Source organism: Podarcis pityusensis (assembly GCF_964106645.2).
Source record: "Podarcis pityusensis genome assembly, chromosome: 5".
NCBI lineage: Eukaryota > Metazoa > Chordata > Lepidosauria > Squamata > Lacertidae > Podarcis > Podarcis pityusensis.
This window is the reverse complement of record NC_138032.1, coordinates 90,176,316-90,198,462: the sequence shown is the minus strand read 5'-3', so window position 1 is coordinate 90,198,462 and position 22,147 is coordinate 90,176,316. Positions and strand designations below refer to the sequence as shown.

Sequence of the window (22,147 nt, the reverse complement as noted above, 5' to 3'; positions counted from 1 at the left end):
TTGAAACGATTCTGTTCCAGTGAGCACTGGCTGCATAAGACTCTGAAAGATCCAGATGTTGCCGATTGTTTTGTTCCTAAATATGTCCTTTCTGCCTTCTCCCCACGCAAGGAATTCTTCCAAGCTCCTGGCCGGCGATGACACAGGAAAGCTCTTCTGCTGGTCAGTAGATGAGTAGGAAGAACCATCGTCTGGTCCTCGATGGCCACACCTGGACGTGAGATGTGCAGAGAATGATGAACCACAATACCAGGCAGAGACAGGTGTAGGTCTTGGGTATAATCTCTGCCATAGTCTAAGCCTGCTATTAAATAATGTGATATGAAGCCAAAGACTTTCTCCTGCCAACCAATGCTGGAGGTTAAGGAAATGTCCTTATTACCAGCATTTATTCTTTCCAGGAAACTTGGCAGCTGTGGACTAAAGCCTTTGACCCTGGCCTGTGAACCCTTTAAAACTTACCGTAACCATGGGGAAGGGGAGGGGGTGTTACCTGCGGTCCAACGCAGCTCCATTTTCTCTCCCCACTGCATCCTCATTCAGTTACCAAAGGTCTGGTTGTCTAGGGCAGAGGTGGCCAACTCCCAAGAGACTGCGATCTACTCACAGAGTTAAAAACTGGCAGTGATCTACCCCCTTTTGGGGGGTTCAGGTCAAAGTTGTTGAGCTTGTTTTAGGGAGGAGGAAAGCCCCATTTTGGGGGGGCTTCAGGTCAAAGTTGTTGAGCATTTTGGGGGGAGCCAGTGATCTACCACAAACGACCAGTGATCTACCGGTAGATCACAATCTACCTGTTGGATGTGCCTGGCCTAGGGCATGATAATTTTTTTTGAAGTGCCTCTGACTGGCATTGCCAGTGTGCCCACCGGTTTCCTCCTATGGCACCCACAAAAGGCACTGGTAAATGCCCTCTAAAAAAATCCACAATGCACAAGACAGCTGGGTTCCTGTTTGCACTGCCTTGGCCTCACCTAGGCATGCCCCCTTAAACTCACTCGCATGTGCGGATTGGACCCTCTCCCTTCCCTTGTGAACAGAGGAGCCGTCCAAAGAGCTTTTCTCTGAGCGAGTGTGCTGGTAACTGATAGAGGTTCCTTTCCCCCATTGATGGAGGAACCATGCCCACACCATTTTGTGGTCCTCCTCTCTCCTTCTCTGCTCTTTTGGATGTGGCGGCCATTTCCAGAAGTGCTGCCATTATCCCCTGGTAGCCATCCCATGACCCTTTCTCCAAACATGTCCAAAGCAGATCATTTGCCCCCAAAAAGGGTTGGTAGCCAATGCCCTGTGTTAAATAGTATCAAACTTTGAATTGGTATGTGACTGATCCTGCATTTTCCTGGAATAGCTTCTTTTTCTGGTGCAATTTGGGGGTCCGTGCTAAAGAAAACAAAGGTTTCTGTCTACTGTGGCTGTCCAAAGGGTTTACTTTTGTACTTCAGGCCCAGTAACACATTAGCTCAGGCTTCCTCAACCTCGGCCCTCCAGATGTTTTTGGCCTACAACTCCCATGATCCCTAGCTAGCAGGACCAGTGGCCAGGGATGATGGGAATTATAGTCACAAGCATCTGGGGGGGCCAAGGTTGAGGAAGCCTGCATGAGATGCTTATTCATGAAACAAAAGCCCAGTGGAACATCACATGCTCTCCACAGAATACCTATGGGGAAGCCCCCTACCTTCAGCAGATCCACGGCCAAGAGCCTCCTGGGAGCGTATCAGACCTCACCAGCTCCTTTCATTGTTTTCTTCTTCTGTAGCTTAAAATCAAGGGGCGAGGGTGGCGCTGTGAGTTAAACCACAGAGCCTAGGACTTGCCGATCAGAAGGTCAGCGGTTCGAATCCCTGCGACGGGGTGAGCTCCCGTTGCTCGGTCCCTGCTCCTGCCAACCTAGCAGTTCGAAAGCACGTCAAAGTGCAAGTAGATAAATAGGTACCCCTCTGGCGGGAAGGTAAATGGTGTTTCCGTGCGCTGCTCTGGTTCGCCAGAAGCAGCTTAGTCATGCTGGCCACATGACCCGGAAGCTGTACGCCGGCTCCCTTGGCCAATAAAGCAAGATGAGCTCCGCAACCCCAGAGTCGGTCATGACTGGACCTAATGGTCAGGGGTCCCTTTACCTTTACCTAGCTTAAAATCATAGAGACTAAGGAAACCCATGCAGCTAGGCAACTTGAGATGGATCAAAACACCAAACTCTGGCACTGTAAACAGACGCAGCACTGAGCTGGAGGAACTGGCATTACAGTGCATTAGACAGACAAGGCAGTGCCTATGGAGTTTGCAACAAACCATGGAGAGACAACTTGCATAGGCCAAAGCCCAGATGCCCTGTAGTATTCAGTCAGGGCCTTTTGACCACCACCTTTTGACACCGGATGTATTTTGTGCTTGATTTCTGGAATCAAGTGATGCTTCATTGAGGTGGATATTTTGACTGTGCCCAAAGCTGCTTCCATGTATTTTCTCCCATCTTTTTCACAGTTTCAGGTGTCTTGGAAGTATTTTTAATTGTTTGTAAAATACAGAACCGTTTTCCAATGTATTGTTTTTATATGTGAAGTTTTTTTTTTTAAACTGTTTTATACATAAGCGGTTGGGAATCGTTTTTGGGAATCGTTTCTGTTTGTTAACGGGTCTGTTTGTTTTATAATTGTATATTCCACTGTTGCAACCTGGCCTGAGACCTTACGGTTCGAAGGGCAGGTTGGTTAATCTAACAATAAATAAATATCTCATTCCCCTGGCCGTGTTCCATCAGTTCACAAAAATGGATTTCCATTTGAAAATTATCAAATGGAAGGGAAAAGTTCAGCAGGAGTTACCTGGGGTGCTTTAATTTGGTGTGCTTACCTTACTTTTTTGGTGTCTGCTGTGGGGAGAGGGGCTTTCTTTCATTCTACAAATCTAACAGGCCCTCTAAGTGTCCCTGTTTTCCAGATTTAAGTCTCAGATTTACAGGCGCTGTCCCGGTTTCTGATTTGATCCTGGAATGCCCCGCTTTTCCTATTTGCTTCAGAGAAACGATGGAGGGTATGAAGTTAAGTGACCCCTGAGCCAAGGAGATAAGTAACTATACAAAGATATTTGAAGACAGCCCTGTATAGGGAAGTTTAATGTTTTATTATGTTTTTACATATATTGGAAGCTGCCCAGAGTCACTGGGGCAACCCAGCCAGACAGGCAGCGTATAAATAGTGAAATTATTATTATTGAATAGGACGTCCCTATTTTCATCAGAGAAATGTTGGAGGCTATAAAATCAGTGGGCTGAATTCTGCAACCTTCCGATCTGCTCATTGAAAACCTTATGAAGTCCTTGCCTGCGCTTTCCTGTAAGTTCAGGAATGCACGGAAGACCGCCTACTGCTTGTACGGCAGCTGTTTGTTGCTGATTTTTTAAAAAGGAAAAGGGCAAATTAAGTCTTTTTATCGTTAAAGAAACCAGTGTGGATTATGAAAGGGAAAAGAAAAACTTCCCTTAATAATGACATAATTAGCAGGTGGGGGTTGGAGTGAAGGGACCGGTTGCAAAATGGCTTTATCTTGTTCCAAGGGCTGCGTTTGGGTCATTCAGCATCGAGCCGTGGCGCTTCTGTCGCGTGAGGGGTGCTTTTGGTGCCTGTTTGTGATCTGAATACAGATGGGCTATTTTGAGCCTGTATTTACAAACCTTTTCGGCGTGTCACGGCCGGAGCTGTGATAAGTGGGAGTAGGGCCTGTGCCGATCTACTCAACCCTGGCTAATTGTCCCAAATAGAACGGCTCACTAGAGTGGAAAATAGTCTCCATCTATCTAACTGAAGAAGATAATGACCTTTTAAATAACAGGAGCAATTTTATCTCAATACCTCAATTACTGTGAACTCTCAAAATGTCAAAGTGCCGGGCACTTTCAAAATAACTTAATTTAGACATTTATAGCTCTCAGACACTGCTAGTTTCTTATCTAACCTAATTATGGGTTGTTCAGGAAATGGCGAAGCATCCCAATTAATGTTATTTTTTATAGTGATACATAGGCATGGCCTTTGGCTTCCTCCCCCACCGTGGATGCTGCGATCTGCTCACAGGGCATTTTATTTCGTTCTCTTCCGGCAGATCATGCCGTCTTTCCAACACGGCCACTGTGGGGACCGCAGCCTTCCTGCATTGCTCAGGACTCCCTCGTGGAGCAGTCGTGCGCCCCACCTAGCAGAGGGGTGGGTGTCTGGGGAGCAGAAAAGGCTGATCACACACGCTAAGAGTCGTAAAAGCCTTTTTTATTACAGTTACATACGTGTTTGGAGGACACCATCAAGGAAAAGCTACCACTTAGTGGATGCAGTAGTTAAAGGTAAAGTTAAAGGGACCCCTGACCATTAGGTCAAGTCGTGGCCAACTCTGGGGTTGCGGCGCTCATCTCGCTTTACTGGCCGCGGGAGCCGGCGTACAGCTTCCGGGTCATGTGGCCAGCATGACTAAGCCGCTTCTGGCGAACCAGAGCAGTGCAGGGAAACGCCGTTTACCTTCCCGCTGGAGCGGTACCTATTTATCTACTTGCACTTTGGCGTGCTTTCGAACTACATCCAAGGATGTAGTAGTAATGTCCCCATAAATTCTTCTCTGTCCAATCTCTTACACTTGCACCTTCTCCAGTGGGTGCATGCGCAGAAATTATGGGTGTGTATTGCATACCCTCCAACATTTCTCTGAGGAAAATAGGAGCGTCTCATTCCATAATATATAAATTTAATAAAGTATTTTTTTAAAAAAAACATGCCATCGCAATCCCTGCCCATCATGGCTGGTAAAATCTAGCAAGAGGGGATTGACTGTGAGAAGGGAGCTTACAGTGAACCACACAGAGGGCCTTCTCGGTGGTGGCGCCCTCCCGCCAGATGTCAAGGAAATAAACAACTCTCTGACTTTTAGAAGACATCTGAAGGCAGCCCTGTTTAGGGAAGTTTTTAATGTTTGATGTTTTATCGCATTTTTAATATTCTGTTGAGAGTCGCCCAGAGTGGCTGGGGTATAAATAATAAATTATTATGATGATTGTGACCGGATGGGTCCTCCGGCCTCCGTCTCCCAACAAAGGTCTTTATACAGGGCACCCAAGGCAGTTTCCATACCAACATTGGTATCTGTATCATGGTGGTTTTGCTCCCACCAGCAGAAAAGTAGTTATGAAGAGATGGTTGCTTGGCTCCATAGCTGTTGTGTTGAGGTTCCATTCTCTTATCTTATTTAACATTGATATGGGACTTTTGGGAGTTGTCTGCTAGGGATTTGAAAGCACAGGAAGCAAGCCCCATAGAGCTCAGTGGGACTTACATCTGAGGAAACGTGCTTAGGATCGCATCACTTTTTTGCTTTCCCGCAGTGTTTTCTGATTGAACTAAGCAATTGGTACACTGCACCCCAACCTTTCACTTGCCTGTTTCTGTGCTTTGCTTAAATTCTTCCTCATTGTGACTGGGTGCAACAACCAGCCGGTTTAGATGATGTTTGCTGCCCCCAGAAATCCTGGACAAGCAGAATACAGTGGTACCTCAGGTTACATACACTTCAGGTTACATACGCTTCAGGTTACAGACTCCGCCAACCCAGAAATATTACCTCAGGTTAAGTACTTTGCTTCAGGATGAGAACAGAAATTGTGCTCCGGCAGCGCGGCAGCAGCAGGAGGCCCCATTAGCTAAAGTGGTGCTTCAGGTTAAGAACAGTTTCAGGTTAAGTACGGACCTCCGGAACGAATTAAGTACTTAACCTCAGGTACCACTGTGTTGTTTATTTTGTTTATATCCCGCCTTTCCTCCAAGGACCTCAAGATGCTGTTCATGTTTCTCCCCCGTCTTCAGTTTAGCCCCAAGACAATCCTGTGAGGTAGGTTAGGCTGAGAGTAAGTGACTGGCCCAAGGTCACCCAGTGTCCGAGTCGGGATTTGAACCCTTGTCTCCCGGGTCCCAGTCCAGCACTCTAACCCCTACACCACACTGGCTGTCTTGCATGGTGCTTGGCCAATTAGCATTGACTGGAGAAGAAGTCATGGGGAATCCACCTTCTTTGCCTTTATTGCATGGAATGGCTCACATTAGGTATCAGAAGTGTTGTGTTTGTGTGTGAATCTTTCCTTAAATGTGCGGGGAAACCAGTACAGGCCCATTAGAAATTTTTAACCGGATATACTCTTCGAGTTTTCCTGTTTAAGAAGACACCTTAAAATGGAAGAGTGGTCTAAAGAGGTGTGGGATATAGCTATTAATGCTAAGTTAACATGTGCTATTAAGGTAAGACGGGGGACACACTGGTGAAATGATTTTGAGGAGATACGGAAGGTATTTGTCAAATTTGCACTGTTAAAATGGAAAGGGGTCAAACCATCGGGAGGTTGGAGAGTTACAACGGAATGGTCTCGGGGGTGGGGGGCGCACATTTTTATTTACTTTTTTATTATTACTTTGCAAAAGAAAATTAAAATAAAATAATAAGCTGGTGTCGGGGAGAAGACATCTTAGGAAAGGAGGGCACAGGTTGGTTGTAAATTAGAATAACGAAAGGCCGGAGGGCAATGTTACAGTTATTTAAAAATGAAAGAAAGCAAGTGAGACTTTGCTTGTAATGACCCTGCAATGGCATCCAGGCCAAATGAGCCAATTAGAGCGAAGTGCAATCAATTCCCACATCCTGGGATCTCTCGACAGGCAATCTCCCCTCCCGTGCTGTGTCCCCCCCCCCCACCTGTACCCGCCCATGCTAATGTGATTTACTCCTGTTTGCTGATGGCGATAAAGTTTAATGTGGAAGAACAAACTATATTTAGTCAAAGCTCCTCTCTCTTTCTCTCTTCGAACGGTAGGACACACAACATTAACGTTAACAGCCTGGTGGGGAGAGGCTAATGGAGGCACACTTGTTTCCATCTCAGCATAAGACCACAGTTTACCAATGACAGCAGAAGGATGAGGAGAAATATCATGACTCAGCAACGCAGCCAGGTGCCAAGTTGTCCTAGAGAGGATGTCTGCCTTAAAAGAAAACCCCTTGCCATAAATTTCTATACCCCAAGGTTCCGAGGTGAGGCAGTCTCTTACTTTCAGAAAGTACCGTATTTTTCGCTCTATAAGACTCACCAGACCACAAGACGCACCTAGTTTTTGGAGGAGGAAAACAAGAAAAAAAATATCCTGAATCTCAGAAGCCAGAACAGCAAGAGGGATCGCTGCGCAGTGAAAGCAACAATCCCTCTTGCTGCTCTGGCTTCTGGAATAGCTGCGCAGCCTGCATTCGCTCCATAAGACGCGCACACATTTCCCCTTACTTTTTAGGAGGGAAAAAGTGAGTCTTACAGAGCAAAAAATACAGTACTCCCTCTGGGAACTAGGCAGGGCTGTCAGCAGGAAATGACATCATGGGGGAGTACTTCCTCTTAGCCTCCCGAACGAGCGTGAGTTCTGAAAACACGTCCCCTCCCTTCAGAATTCCCATCAGCTGATAGAGCAAAAAGATGAATGAGAAGCAAACTAGTACAACAGACATAAACATGATGTTATGTATATATTGGTGTCATGTAAGGTAATCTTAGAGGAAACGTGAGATGAATGTGCAAAACAACCAGCCAATGTGCACTTTCACCAAGCCACATGGAGAATGTGCAGATAATCAGCACCTGAACAGGAAACGGTTTGCATTCTCTGGGGATTTATGTACAGTGGTGCCCTGCAAGACGAATGCCTCGCAAAACGAAAAACCCGCTAGACGAAAGGGTTTTCCGTTTTTCGATGCGCTTCGCAAGACGAATTTCCCTATGGGCTTGCTTCGCAAGACGAAAATGTCTTGCGAGTCTTGCGATTTTTTTCGCTCCCCCCCCCTTTTTCTAAGCTGCTAAGCCACTAATAGCCTTTTAGCCGCTAAGCCGCTAAGCCTTTAATAGCCGCTAAACCGCTAATAGCGCTAATCCGCTAAGCCGCTAATAGGGTTGCTTCGCAAGACGAAAAAACCGCTAGACGAAGACACTCGCGGAACAGATTATTTTTGTCTTGCGAGGCACCACTGTATCTTTCCAACAAGGAGAACATGCATGTCCCAGGTGCATTTTGTACATTCTCTGGGCAATATGTGAAAACTTCGTGACATATTTGAGAATGTGCATATGCTGCCAGAATTTGCACACATTTCCAAGTGCTCACAGGACAACAGTTTAATTCCCTGGTATCAAGTGGTTTGTAGTTTCTTGGGGACTTCTTCCCCACCCCCTTTTTGAAGATGGGAACCACATTTTTCCGCCGTCAGTCTGCAGGGACCTCACCTGTTCTCCAAGAATTCTCAAAGATTATAGAGAAAGGCTCTGAGATTACATCTGCAAATGTCGGTGTTTGGGAACCCAAAGGGGCAAGGAGCAGAGAAGTATCCTTGGATTGCAAAGTTCTCTGGGACATCGTCCCACATCTAGAAAACCGAGAACTGTGGCTCAACTGAGAAGCTGGAGCTGTGTCTTAGCATGGGGTGCTTTTGTAGCTAACTCCCATCATCAAAAAAGAATCAAAATGTTGTTTAACATTAAAAGTGGGTGAAGTAGAGGGTTCACCACTCTCAGCTTCAAGCTTAAACAGGGCACCACATAGATTCTCAAGAAGAAGAATTCTAAAGACCTTATTAAAAAAACAAGACAGGAATGGAAGGAAAAAGGAAAAAAAAGAACGTTTTATCAATAAAGAACACAAAAAAGGAATTTAAATATGCCATCGAAAATAGGACCTGTCCTGGGTTTACATCTTGTTTTCTTCAAAGAGAATCTGAGCGTAAACAGTCATAGTAGGAATGCCTTGCGCTTCCTGGTGAGGTTTGATGAGTTCCAGTTCAGCATAGGTTAGATTCTCATCAGCGATTTTTGGCTGCAAAACACAATTGGAGAAGTGTGTCCATTCAATTGAGTTTACTGGGTAATTTGGCAGTCTGCCTTTTAGCAAACATGCGACAGCAGTAAAATGAACAACGGCAGCAGCAAAATAAATCTATGGCCCGGAGCCAGGGCTTCCCCGGTTACATATAGAATCAGTTCCTCAAACATGAATCAGAAGGTTGTATCCAACTGAGATTTATTTAGAGTAGACCCACCAAAATTAACGGATCCAAGTTAGCCATGTCCATTAAGCTCAGTGGGCTTACTCTGAGATGACTTAATCAACAGCACATGTTTACTCAGAAGTAAGTCCCACTGATTTAAATGGGGCTTAACTCCCAAGTAAGAATGCATAGGCCTGCAAGCTAAGATGTCTATTTTATAGGCAGAAATACAAAACTTGTGTGGAAAATGCCCAATTAAAATTAGATATATAAAAAGGCAACAAGCGGCAGCAAACCCAAAGTAGAACCACTTCTCCACCCTGGTCTTCAATATATAGCTCAACAGTGTTCTTCTGAATGCTCCCTGACCTATACTGAAACCTTCAGTACATAGTGCCTAGCACTCACCTAGAAGTCATGGTAACCTTACCGAGACATTTGCAGGAAAACCAAAACGCTTTACAAAGCTATTGTACTACCAACTGTACTGTATGCCTGTGAAACAGGAACCACTTCTAAACATCATCTCCAGCTCCTTGAAAGATTCCATCAACAATGCCTAAATATATATATAATATCACTTGGAAAGACAGGCAAGCTAAATGTCAGTGTACTGGAAGACGCAAAGATGCGATGATTCTTCAACATCAACTTTGTTAGACTAGTCATGTTGTTCGGATGTCTGATTATCATCTTCCAAAGCAACCACTCTATTCCCAACTTAAGAATGGAAAGCGTAATGCTGGTGGTCAACAAAAGAGCTTTAAAGATGCTCTCAAGGGAAATTATTTTTTTTTTAGTATAAACACCGACAACTGGGAAACACTGGCCTGTGAGCGCTCCAACTGGAGAACAGCCTTTACCAAAAGTGCCATGGACTTTGAAGACGCCTGAACCCAGGACGAAAGGGAGAAATGTGCCAAGAGGAAGGCACACTTGGCAAATCCTCACCATGACCAACTCCCACCCAGAAACCTATGTCCCCACTGTGGAAGGATTGGACTCCACAGTCACTTATGGACAAACTGTTAAGACCATATTCATGGAAGACAATCTGAGTTGGCTATGAGCGATCACAGAAGAAGAAGAAGAAAAAGAAGAAGAAGAAGGAGGAGGAGGAGGAGGAGGAGGAGGAGGAGGAGGAGGAGGTAAACCTAGAAACCAGGTAGATCAGGGAGGTTACATTGGAACTCTCTTCATTGACATGCTCTCTTTCTGTCTGTGCTGTGATATATATTAGAATTCAGCCATGTCAGTCTCCATTTGGAGGGTTCAAGTAGTCTAGTGCAGATGGCAAAGGTTTTCCATAGGCCTCACATATGAGGAAGCATGACTGGATGAACTCTAGAGTTCGGTTTCAGGAGGCTAGGCCCATTTAGCCTTTGTGTTTTGCTCTTGTGGGCACCTTCTGTTCATGCCAAACCAATAGGCCCTTTTCTTCCCCTCCTTGGTTACATTTCTCATTCCAATTCCATCCCAAAACATCATGAATCCAAAAACGGCCCTGCAACACCCAGCTCATGTAAATTTTAGAGCTAAGATTTATGAAATCACATTGTCCAGGTGTATTATTATATTATCTGGAAATTGCATTGTTTTCTTGGGTAGATTATCTCTTTATTCCTACTTTATTCTATTAAGTTTGGATATGAAAAATAACACTCGATTCTTCCAATACAGGTCACCGGGCAGCATTGGCTGATGTGTTACTTTCATACATTTTTATGATGTTCCTATAGTAAACATAATTTAATAAAGCCAAAACACACTAAATAAATAATTGCATCTAGAAAAGCAATAAAAGCAAATAAAATTAGTACTTTCATAAGTGGAAAAGGTACTTCAATTACTGCTACAAGCAACGGCGCACCATAAAATGTGTAGAATAATTTCCCTTATGCATATTTCCAGTATGTAATAATTTGATTGAAAATATGAGGAAACACACAGGAGGTTCAAAATTGTGGAGCACATACAGTTCTCGACAAAGGATGTGTAATAACTGAGCATGGGAGATACAGCTTTATCATAGCCCCTTTCCCAGGCAAAAATCGGAGGAGGGGTGTGTGTGCTGCCATTGTCTATCTTTAATTATATTTTGCCAAGTTTGCTTAGTTGGAAAGAGAGCTTTGCGCGATGAAAGTTAAGATGAAACTTTCCCAGCGTGTAACCACATAGGCTTCTCAGAACACCATTTTGACCTGGAAATTAAAGCAGCAACAGCTGCAACAAAATGGGCCCCCCAAACCCAACTGCTGGAGACAGCAGGGGGCCCTTGTGATTCCCCCCACCCCCCAAAAAAAATCTATTCTCGATGCTTTAGAAAGCACTTGTGAAGTATATCATGGAAGAAAAGATATTTGGGGCAGAAATGTAGAGCCAGCGACATCATCTCTGCTAACGTCCACGCCCAGAAAATGCCATAAAATTGGAACAGATGTTGGGGCAGCAAGGCAACGGGGAGAACGGCCCTTTTTAATAGGGCTTCTCTTGATGGCCAACTGCAATTCACCATTGGCTCTTCTCTTCCTAATACAGTTGTGCCTTGGAAGTCGAACGGAATCCGTTCCAGGTCCATTTGACTTCCAAGACGTCCGAAAACCAAAGCGCGGCTTCCGATTGGCCGCTGGAAGCTCCCACAGCCAATTGAAAGCCCTGATGGACATCCGGCTTCCAAAAATAGCTCACAAACCAAAACAGTCACTTCCAGGTTTGCGACATTTGGGAGCTAAAACGTTTGAGAACTAAGCTGTTCGAAAACAAAGGTGTGACTGTACACAAACATGCTGGCGAATAGTTGTGGCAATCTTTGTTTCTCTTTCTGAAGCTGCTGGGTGGTGGTTAATAGTTTTCAGCATGTTTTTGCTGTTAATGGGGAAAGAGATGGGTACTTGACATGATTCATATGCCTGGCAGTTTCCAGCAACAAGAGAAAAGATATTGGCCTCTCGTAATTTTTTCTTTGAATGGAGAAAAGGCAGGTTGGGAATAGCAGTTGTGAACAAGCAAATGGCAAGGAAGAAGGGTGTTAACCAGCCCTCTCTGCTTAGTGTGGGTGATTTTAAGAGTCACCAAACACCTCTCCAAAGAGGGCCATCTGCAGTGCTAGACACTAGATTCATTCACCCGTCAACACCAAGACTTGTGATTCTGGTGGGCCAGTCCATGTAGACTACATGGAACTCAATAGACCAATGGTCTGACTTACGCAACTTCCTATGTTCCCAATCACTCCAAGGCTCCAGGCCCTGTGGAAGCACTCAAGGAAAGACTCACAAGGAGCAATGGGAAGGAGGAATCTGACACCATGACGCTGTCATGGTCATCACAAAGATCCCCAAACTGCACTGTACCAATTGGGAGCCCAGTGCTGATTCTGAGGCCACCATGAAACTCTGCAGAGTCCCAATGTGGTCAGTAGGGCTGGGCGATAAAGCAATATTTCACCCAAAATCCATATTGTGATACTGATTTCATAATTTTGGACCTGTTGTGGGAAAAACCGTGAAGCCAGCCAATGCCTCAACAAAGTTCCATCCTTATTTCAAACCTTGCGATATATCAGTAGAGTTAAAGCTATGGTTTTCCCAGTAGTGATGTATGGAAGTGAGAGCTGGACCATAAAGAAGGCTGATCGCCGAAGAATTGATGCTTTTGAATTATGGTGTTGGAGGAGACTCTTGAGAGTCCCATGGACTGCAAGAAGATCAAACCTCTCCATTCTGAAGGAAATCAGCCCTGAGTGCTCACTGGAAGGACAGATCGTGAAGCTGAGGCTCCAATACTTTGGCCACCTCATGAGAAGAGAAGACTCCCTGGGAAAGACCCTGATGATGGGAAAGATGGAGGGCACAAGGAGAAGGGGACGACAGAGGACGAGATGGTTGGATAGTGTTCTCAAAGCTACCAGCATGAGTTTGACCAAACTGCGTGAGGCAGTGGAAGACAGGGGAGCCTGGCGTGCTCTGGTCCAGGGGGTCACGAAGAGTCGAACACGACTAAACAACAACAACAACATATCACGATGTTGAAACACAGGTATTGCCCAGCCCTAGTGGTCAGTACTTTTCTTTATGCCTCCAAATAATTGGGGGGAACCATAGAAAATCACTTTTGTGGGAGCGAATCAGCCCCATGGGCCAGCAGTTGACCTCCTCTGCTGTAGTCTGTGGGAAAGGTTAGGAAATGGCACTGTTGCCAATTGTTCTGGCAGTCCAGTCTCATCATTTGATGAGGCCCAGAGACACCGTGTACCTAGCTTGTTATTAAATTTTGTAATGGGCAAAATAGAGACGTGTGCATTTGGTGGAGACAATATACATTTCCATTTTGTATATTTCTTTTTTTTAAAAAACAGAAGTATTAGCCATATATATCTGCAACTAAACAGCAAAAGTCATCTAGCACAATATCTGCATACTATTATTATTATTATTATTATTAAAATATAGCCAATATATGTACTGCAATTCTCCATTAACATTTTTGTATTAGGGAAAACTGGGGGGTTGGGGGGTGGGAGAAGTGTCATCTGCAAAAACTGTGTGAGTGTGTTTGTGGGCAGGTGGGTTAAACTCCCTATATCTAAAGTGTTCCTCTACTTTTTACCAAAACTAATAGGCATGCAATCTGATCCTGGATCACTGCAAGCTTGTCAACTTCAGAACCAAGCCTTCCCTGCTATTTTAGGCAGACCCAGAATTTATTTTGGAAAGGGAGAAGTTTAAAAAGTGCTTACACACACAGTCTGGCAGAAGGATACATTCAAGTTACACATACAGAATCCTTGCCAGCTGTGCTGGCAGCTGTTGAGAGGGGGAGCTGAATTTCGCCCCTCCCTGCTCTACATCTCCTTCCCTTGCTAAACAGCTGATGGGCACCATCCTGTAACTTCTCAGAGGTTTCAAGTGAATAGGAGGTCTTTAAATAGTGGGTACTAGGGCATTTTTCCTGGGCCACAAATGAAGAAGCCCACCTGATATCTAGTCTATGGTCTAAAGGTAAAGGTAAAGGACCCCTGACAGTTAAGTCCAGTCGTGAACGACTCTGGGGTTGCGGCATTCATCTCACTTTATTGGCCATGGGAGCAGGCGTTTGTCCGCAGACAGCTTCTGGGTCATGTGGCCAGCATGACTAAGCCGCTTCTGGCGAACCCGAGCAGCACACGGAAACGCCGTTTACCTTCCCACCAGAGCGGTACCTATTTATCTACTTGCACTTTGATGTGCTTTCGAACTGCTAGGTGGGCAGGAGCAGGGACTGAGCAATGGGAGCTCACCCAGTCGCGGGGATTCGAACAGCCAGCCTTCTGATTGGCAAGTCCTGGGCTCTGTGGTTTAACCCACAGCGCCACCCGCGTCCCAAAAATCTATGGTCTACCTTCCAGCGGATAGGGGACGTGTTGGGGACGCGGGTGGCACTGTGGGTAAAACCTCAGTGCCTTGGACTTGCCGATCGTATGGTCGGCGGTTCGAATCCCTGCGGCGGGGTGAGCTCCCGTCGTTTGGTCCCAGCTCCTGCCCACCTAGCAGTTCAAAAGCACCCCTAAGTGGAAGTAGATAAATAGGTACCGCTTTATAGCGGGAAGGTAAACGGTGTTTCCGTGTGCTGCGCTGGTGCTGGCTCGCCAGAGCAGCTTCATCACGCTGGCCACGTGACCCGGAAGTGTCTCCGGACAGCGCTGGCTCCCGGCCTCTTAAGTGAAATGAGCGCACAACCCTAGAGTCGGACACGACTGGCCCTTACGGGCAGGGGTACCTTTACCTTCCAGCTAAAATGAGCTATGCACCTAGAAGGCACAAGCAAAACTTGTCACTATAGTTAGGAGGGAATCCTATCCACGCAATCACCTGGGTGAAAGTGAGAATTGGATATGCCTTTGTTGGGCTACTTACCAGAAGGACTTTCCTTTGTGGTTTCAGAAGCTTGGGCTTGGGGAAAGAGGTGGATATCGGTGCTGTAAAGGTAAGAACAGAACGGCGAGGAATTACTCCTTATTTCTGCAAAATGGGTTCCTTCTAGGACATGCAGAAACACTCCTAAGCTTTGGCTCAGGGAAAACCTGCCAAAATAATGGAAAGGCAAGGCAAACGGCACTCCAGATTCAACAGTTTGCACATAGGAATGCACTGCCTTGCCTAGCAATCTGCACCATCTGCTCAAAAAAGCAGGGTTTTCCAACCACAGCCTTGTGGTCAAAGAGATTGCAATGTTCACACAAAGAACCAAAAGTCCTTATTAAAAACAAACAAACCCATAGCTTTAAAGGGCTAAAAGAAACAGAGGCACCCTGAAAATCAAGGCGCAGGCACCCTGATTGATCCAGGAACCACCTTCAAACCAAAGCTTCCATCTCCAGGCCATGGGTTCAAGCCCCATGTTGGGCAAAAGATTCCTGCCTTGTAGGGGGTTGGACTAGATGACCCTTGTGGTCCCACATAGATTCAAGATGATTCTATGTAGAGCATCCCACGCCAATTGAGGAATTCCCTGCAGAAGAACTTGCACAACCAATATCCCGTCCTCATCCAGTTACCACTTGGGGAATCTTTCTGAAAAATGAGTAATTTTCCTTATCAGTTGCTTGGATGAAATAGTAGGCTTGGATTCACCACCACCATACCTATCAAACAACCAGTTGGTGCATTTATTACTTTTGGGAGACTGCTTTCTGTGCACGCAGCTCCAGTTACTGCGTGAGAGTAAATTACAGTTGGATAGGGGCCAAACCTGGGACGTACTGGAGTTGATCTCGCATGGGTGCTGCTGTAGCAGCAGGTAGATCAAGGGTGAAGAATTGGAACTGGCCTACCTGTCAGTCATCTGACACCAGTTGATTGTCACCTGTCAGATTTCAAAGGGTGATGTCAGATGGTATCAGAGGAACTGCTGATCAGAGGTTACCACAATCTCCTTTGAAGACACGCTTTTCAATAGGCTGATGGCACTGGGAGCATTGCCGTCAAAGGGACCAGCTATAACTGCTGACTGGTGCTAATGGTGAGCCCCTTTTAAAGTTTGTTTAGAACTCTCTCCTGATGCACCAATATCCTTTTGTTGTTGCTGCATGGTGCGCACTGTCAGGAGCTTGTCCTATACTCGAGTAGGACCCTGGCAGAGACACATGCCCAACTGGCATGTTCTCTCCCTCCTGGTCGACAGTTCAGGAGCTTCAAAAGCTTTCTTCAGTCCGAACATCACAGTGACCGATGCCAACAGACATCGGCACACTTAGGGATTCACAGAGTTTTCGCAATTCGTGTGACAGAACTCAGCATTTTGGCTAATCTACTTTTATTTACATATAAACATACATGGAGCACTGCAACATGGCTCCCTTCCTCTCTAGCATCAGGCAGCAAAGAGAAAGAACAAAGGACAATAGTCCCACTTCACTGAACACAGTAACACAAACATCCTGTCTCCGTCACTTCCCACTCTGTGGAGTCAAAACATACACCATCATGTGACAGACAACAATCTCATGACTGCAATCATGGAGCAGGAATTCTAACATGTGGTTCAGTAAACTATGCTGGGAAAAAGATGCAAACCAAAAACTGGCACATCCTCAAGTTCTGGAGTTCATCCGATGTTCTCCAGGACAAACCAGAAGGCTGGTCGAGTCAAACATGAGAAAGAAGCAACTCGCAGACCAACAACGAAACTGAACAAGGGTTGTCCACCCATTGCCAATTCTGGACTGTGAAGATTTGGTAACTTTCGTCTTGGCCACTTCTTTGGACCCAGCAAACCACCCACCACAACATGCAGCTCAGGAGGTAACCACACACCTTTCGCTGGGATGGCAGGTGGCTGCTCAACATTCTTCTTCTTCTTCTTGATTTTCACAGGCTGTTCTGCAGACAAGCTTGTCACACTGGTGACCGTTTCCCCTAAGCTGAGAAACAAGAGAGCCTGGTGAATAGAGAGCAGGAGAAGAAAAGCACATAAAACCCTCTCTGGGATCTTTAATTCAAGGTTCATTTTAAAAGGGTAGTCTCTTCTCCAAAACCTTAACCAATATCTGCCTTATTAACCATCTCTCTCTCTCTTGAGTGTTTGTTGGTTTTCAGTTGTCTCCGCATCATCTGATGAACCTTCATCACTGTATTCTTACGAAGACCAGCTAAGCATGCCAGTGTGGAGGCTGAATTTTTGTGAAGTCACCAAACATTATATTCCCTCCTGGTTGCCCCAAGATAGGGATACACACTAGTGGTTGGCTTCCATTTCGTTATTGTGAATAATTTCAATCAAAGCAAATGCAGAAATGGGACATCCATTAGTAGGAAGACGTTTCTCAAGGGGAAAACAGATGTGATAATCTAATCAGTTTTTTTGCCAACCTTGAGTTCAGATATTTTGGACCACAACTCCCACGCTAGTTGGGGCTGATGGGAGTTGTAGTCTTCGCCCACAATATCTGGAGGCCGCCAAGTTGGCAAAAGCTGATCTAAAATGGTTTGCACACACATTCACTGCTCTGAAATCACATTACGGATTTCTACCACAACATCTACCACACTTATGTTTCTCTTGGTCTTCCCCCCTAAATTTGATTCAACTTCATTATTACAAGCACTGATGGAGTTTATTGCATCTTCCCCTCTCAGGACACTATGAGAAGTTTGACTCCCCCCACATGTTTTCTTTACATTAAATTGTTTGTTTTTAAGTATTTATAACCTGCTCTTCACTGAATATTTCAATCCCAGAGCGGGGAAACGATGAAATGAAATAGTAATATGAATGTACAGCTAGCAATATACAAAAATTACAGAATCCATGAAAGCCAGTCCAATGAATAAAACAAATTAATTGCTCCAAAATAAAATAAACAAAGCTGGTATGGACAACAATTAGAATTTCCAATTTAACCTTGTATCACTATAGTAATTTACACAGAGGCCTGGTTTATACAGAAAGCAGAATCAAGAATACTGTTCTTGGACCTCAAAAACACTAATATTTTTGTGCTCCCCTAGAAGAACAACTTCATGTGCTTAGAAAATCAGTACATCTGGGAATAAACTAGGCTAAAATATTTCCCTAAGGCTAGCATAGGCCAGCTCGACCCTCCAGATGTTTTGGGACTACAACTCCCATCATCCCTGACCACTGGTCCTGCTAGCTAGGGATGATGGGAGTTGTAGTCCCAAAACGTCTGGAGGGCCGAGTTTACCTATACCTGCCCTAAGGTTTAAGTATTTTACTTGCAGGGAGAATTTTATCGGCAGGAGGTGGAGAGCATTCAACTATAGTCTGAAATGGTGTAGTCCAAGGGTCGGCAATCTAAGGCCCATGGGCCACAAGTGGGCCACGGGGGTCGTTTTACTAGCCCACGAGCCACTCCCGAACCGAGCTGCCCGGGTTTGGGGTTTCAGAGACAGTCACTGGGGTTTGATACTGCTTATCTTTGCCCTGTTTATCGTGCTGGTTCTGCTGCTGTTTATTGGCACTGTTCAGTTCAGTGTTTCCTAAACTTGGGTACCACTCAACCGACAAGCAGTCGGCTGGAGCCACTTTGGATTCAGATGTGGAATGGGACCTCAGGAGAGTAGGTCCTCATGGAGTTCCTATGTATGAAGCACCAGTAGGTTAAAGATCTTCATGACCAGTGAATAGAATTATTTCTGCACAGGTCATACTGATCTTCCCAAGAAACCTGGAGCGTGTGAGAACTAGTGGAAATGCATATTAGAGAAGCTCTGGGAGACCCAAAGGCACCTGCTGCTTCCACTTACAAGAACTGGGAGAAGAGCAACCTTTTCTCAGCATTTGTCGTACAATTTTAGCGGTCTAATACTGGGGCTCTCCAAAGAATACCGTATTTTTCACTCTATAGGACACACTTTTCCCCCTCCAAAAATTGAGGGGAAATGTTTGTGCGTCCTATGGAGCAAATGCAGGCTCCTTGGCTTCAGCGAAAGCAACGTGAAGCCTCCGAAGTGCAGAGGGAGCGTTCCCTTCGCGCTCCGGAGGCTTTGCGTTGCTTTCGCTCTTTGGTGCTCTTTGGGGCTGGGGGGGAAATAAGATTTTTTTTCTTGATTTCCCCCTCTAAAAACTAGGTGCGCCCCATGGTCCGGTGTGCCCTATGGAGCGAAAAATACAGTACTTCCTGGTACAGGCTCTACAAGCTCAGAACCAGGTCAGCCAGGACATTCTGGTTTGCCTGCTCAGCCTCATCTAAGATAGAAGAAGGACCTCCACTAGAGGATTCCTTGATCTGATGCCTCCTTGGCAGAGCATGGTGTGGCCTTGCTAAGAATTCCATCGGTGGGGATGAGGAGATGCTTGTTCCACATCCTGTGAAAGAAGGCTTTCAAGGTGAAACAAGCTCCTTTAAAAAGGCCATTAATCCACATGATTGGTTCTGGCAAAGATGGAAAGTTGCCATGTCCTCATGGACTTGACAAAAGGGAGCTTCATTCTTATGACAGCAAGTTATTGGCACTTTCCTCCATCATTAGGGTCCACTGCCTTGGAGACAAGGGCATCCAACCAGGGTATTTTAAGATATGGTTACCAGACTTTTTCCAATGAATCTGGGGACACTTTTTTTTTGAAGCTGAGTAGCAACAGGGAGTCAGCAGTGAGGATGGTGAGGCAAAAGACCCTGGGCCCAAGCACACATGCATATTGTATAAAGGTGCAAAGCCCTTCTTTCGCACCCTGTGAAACATAAATGCGTAGTTTTTAAAGAACTGGGCAACGGTGCACTGCCCACCCGTGACTAACCTTTTTATTATATGTTAAGATATATATTTGTGAGACAGAAAATAAGCAAAGCAATCCGTAAAAACTATTTGGAGACAGGTAAAACAAGATTATATGTCTTGTCTCCTTTTCCTACCTGTTCTGGGAACACTTCACCAAGTAATGTTTCACTGTGAAAAACAGTGGAGAAAGAAAAGTAGGGGAGAAAGAAAGGCATTGTTTAAGCAATTGCCATCTTCTTGCTACTCAAAAAGGTGGAACAGAGGAAAAAGCACATTCTTCATTCAGGCAGTGGCCAGCTAGGTAGGCCCATGATGCAAAGCCACAGGACAAGTCAAAGACAGTGTTTCCCTCTTCTCTGGTCCACAGGCTGAGACCCCACTTGCCTGCGGGCTGTCTCGCCAGAGTGGTGCATGCTCTGGTTATCTCCCGCTTGGACTACTGCAATGCACTCTTTGTGGGGCTACCTTTGAAGGTGACCCGGAAACTGCAATTAATCCAGAATGCGGCAGGTGACTGGGAGTGGCCGCTGAGACCATATAACACTGGTCCTGAAAGACCTACATTGGCTCCCAGTATGTTTCCGAGCACAATTCAAAGTGTTGGTGCTGACCTTTAAAGCCTTAAACGGCCTCGGCCCAGTACACCTGAAGGAGCGTCTCCACCCCCATCGCTCAGCCCGGACACTGAGGTCCAGCGCTGAGGGCCTTCTGGCAGTTCCCTCACTGCGAGAAGTGAGGTTACAGGGAACCAGGCAGAGGGCCTTCTTGGTGGTGGCGCCCACCCTGTGGAATGCCCCCCCCCCATCAGATGTCAAGGAAATAAGCAACTATCTTACTAGTCATCTGAAGGCAGCCCTGTTTAGGGAAGTTTTTAATGTTTAATGCTGTATTGTGTTTTTAATATCTGGCTGAGAGCTGCCCAGAGAGGCTGGGAAAACCCAGTCAGATGGGAGAGGTATTAATAAATTATTATTATTATTATTATTATTATTATTATTCCTACTACTATAGATTTTCTCAGCAGAATGAACGAAGGAAGCTTCAAGTGTATTTGAGAGAGAGAGAGGAAGAAAGAAATATTATCTGCAAAATCAGAATTGTGATAATGCTATAACTTAAACAAATTATAATGTTGTGGCATGTTCATCACAAGGGTAGTAGTTAATCAAGCAAAATACTGCTATCATAAAGATAAAAAGCAAAGAAATGTGAATAAAAACAAATTGCATTTGCCTTAAAGTTATGAGTTAAATTTCTCCCAATAACAGTTCATTGCATCTTCATTATTCCAAAAGAAAACTGGGAAGCCCATTTCTCTGTTCATTTGCTATCCTGTTGTCTACCTGCTTTCCTCGTACTTATGATATGGCATGTCCCAATTTCTTGTGCTCCCAAATATTTGCAATCCATGAATCGGTCATAGGCAGACTAGCTCTCTTCCGGGGATAGCAAACAGCCATACAAGGCTGCCGTCAGCGAGTAAACGGTCATTTACAAATCGTTTGTTAGAACTGTCCCTTTAAGATAGCAAAATGATATTACTAAAAGTTCTTTTGGCAGACCATATCTCATGGAGGTTTTAATTTATGCTAAAATAGAATCCCAGAAGATGTTGATCTGGGAGCATTATCAGAGAATATATCCATTTGTTCCTGAAGCTCCGGCGTTTCAAATATTGATCTAGCATTAGGAAATATTTGATTCAATTTTGCTGGTGTCAGATACTATCTCCATAATAACTGAGAGGAATTCTCTTTAACATGTATAATTCATACACGTTGTGAGTTGGGGAAGGCTTTAATAGAAACAGTAAAGAAACAAACCCAAAACAGTAATGTGCATGGAAATGGGTGATGAATTGTGAGTACTGTTAAACAACTCTAAAAACAAAACAAAAAACAAATGGGGGTTGGACTAGATGACACTTGAGGTCCCTCCTAACAATTCTATGATTCATTAAAAGAAAAGCAAAAATGTGACTATGTGCAAAACAATATGGCAAGATATGTTGTTGTTGTTGTTTAGTCGTTTAGTCGTGTCCGACTCTTCGTGACCCCATGGACCAGAGCAGCCAGGCACTCCTGTCTTCCACTGCCTCCTACAGTTTGGTCAAACTCATGCTGGTAGCTTCAAGAACACTGTCCAACCATCTGGTCCTCTGTCATCCCCTTCTCCTTGTGCCCTCCATCTTTCCCAACATCAGGGCCTTTTCCAAGGAGTCTTCTCTTCACATGAGGTGGCCAAAGTATTGGAGCCTCAGCTTCAGGATCTGTCCTTCCAGTGAGCACTCCGGGCTGATTTCCTTAAGAATGGAGAGGTTTGATCTTCTTGCAGTCCATGGGACTCTCAAGAGTCTCCTCCAGCACCATAATTCAAAAGCA

General features: G+C 45.1%; 2 protein-coding genes across 3 annotated transcripts in view; one reads left to right on the top strand and one right to left on the bottom strand.

Annotated features, from left to right (window-relative positions):
* WDFY4 (WDFY family member 4) overlaps nt 1–2,743 on the top strand; it is a 190,342-nt gene extending 187,599 nt beyond the window's left edge. For both annotated transcript variants that reach the window (XM_081005350.1, XM_081005351.1), the window contains one exon: nt 112–2,743. In XM_081005350.1, the coding sequence (XP_080861476.1) occupies nt 112–178 (67 nt within the window). In that variant the 3' untranslated portion in view covers nt 179–2,743. The remainder of the gene's footprint in view (nt 1–111) is intronic.
* Nucleotides 2,744–8,654: 5,911 nt separating this feature from the next.
* Nucleotides 8,655–22,147, bottom strand: part of VSTM4 (V-set and transmembrane domain containing 4) — a 35,853-nt gene continuing 22,360 nt past the window's right edge. The window contains exons 5-8 of the mRNA XM_081005723.1: nt 19,901–19,934; nt 16,839–16,945; nt 14,940–15,001; nt 8,655–8,873 (exon numbers count right to left, since the gene is read on the bottom strand). Of these exons, the coding sequence (XP_080861849.1) occupies nt 8,748–8,873; nt 14,940–15,001; nt 16,839–16,945; nt 19,901–19,934 (329 nt within the window). The 3' untranslated portion in view covers nt 8,655–8,747. The remainder of the gene's footprint in view (nt 8,874–14,939; nt 15,002–16,838; nt 16,946–19,900; nt 19,935–22,147) is intronic.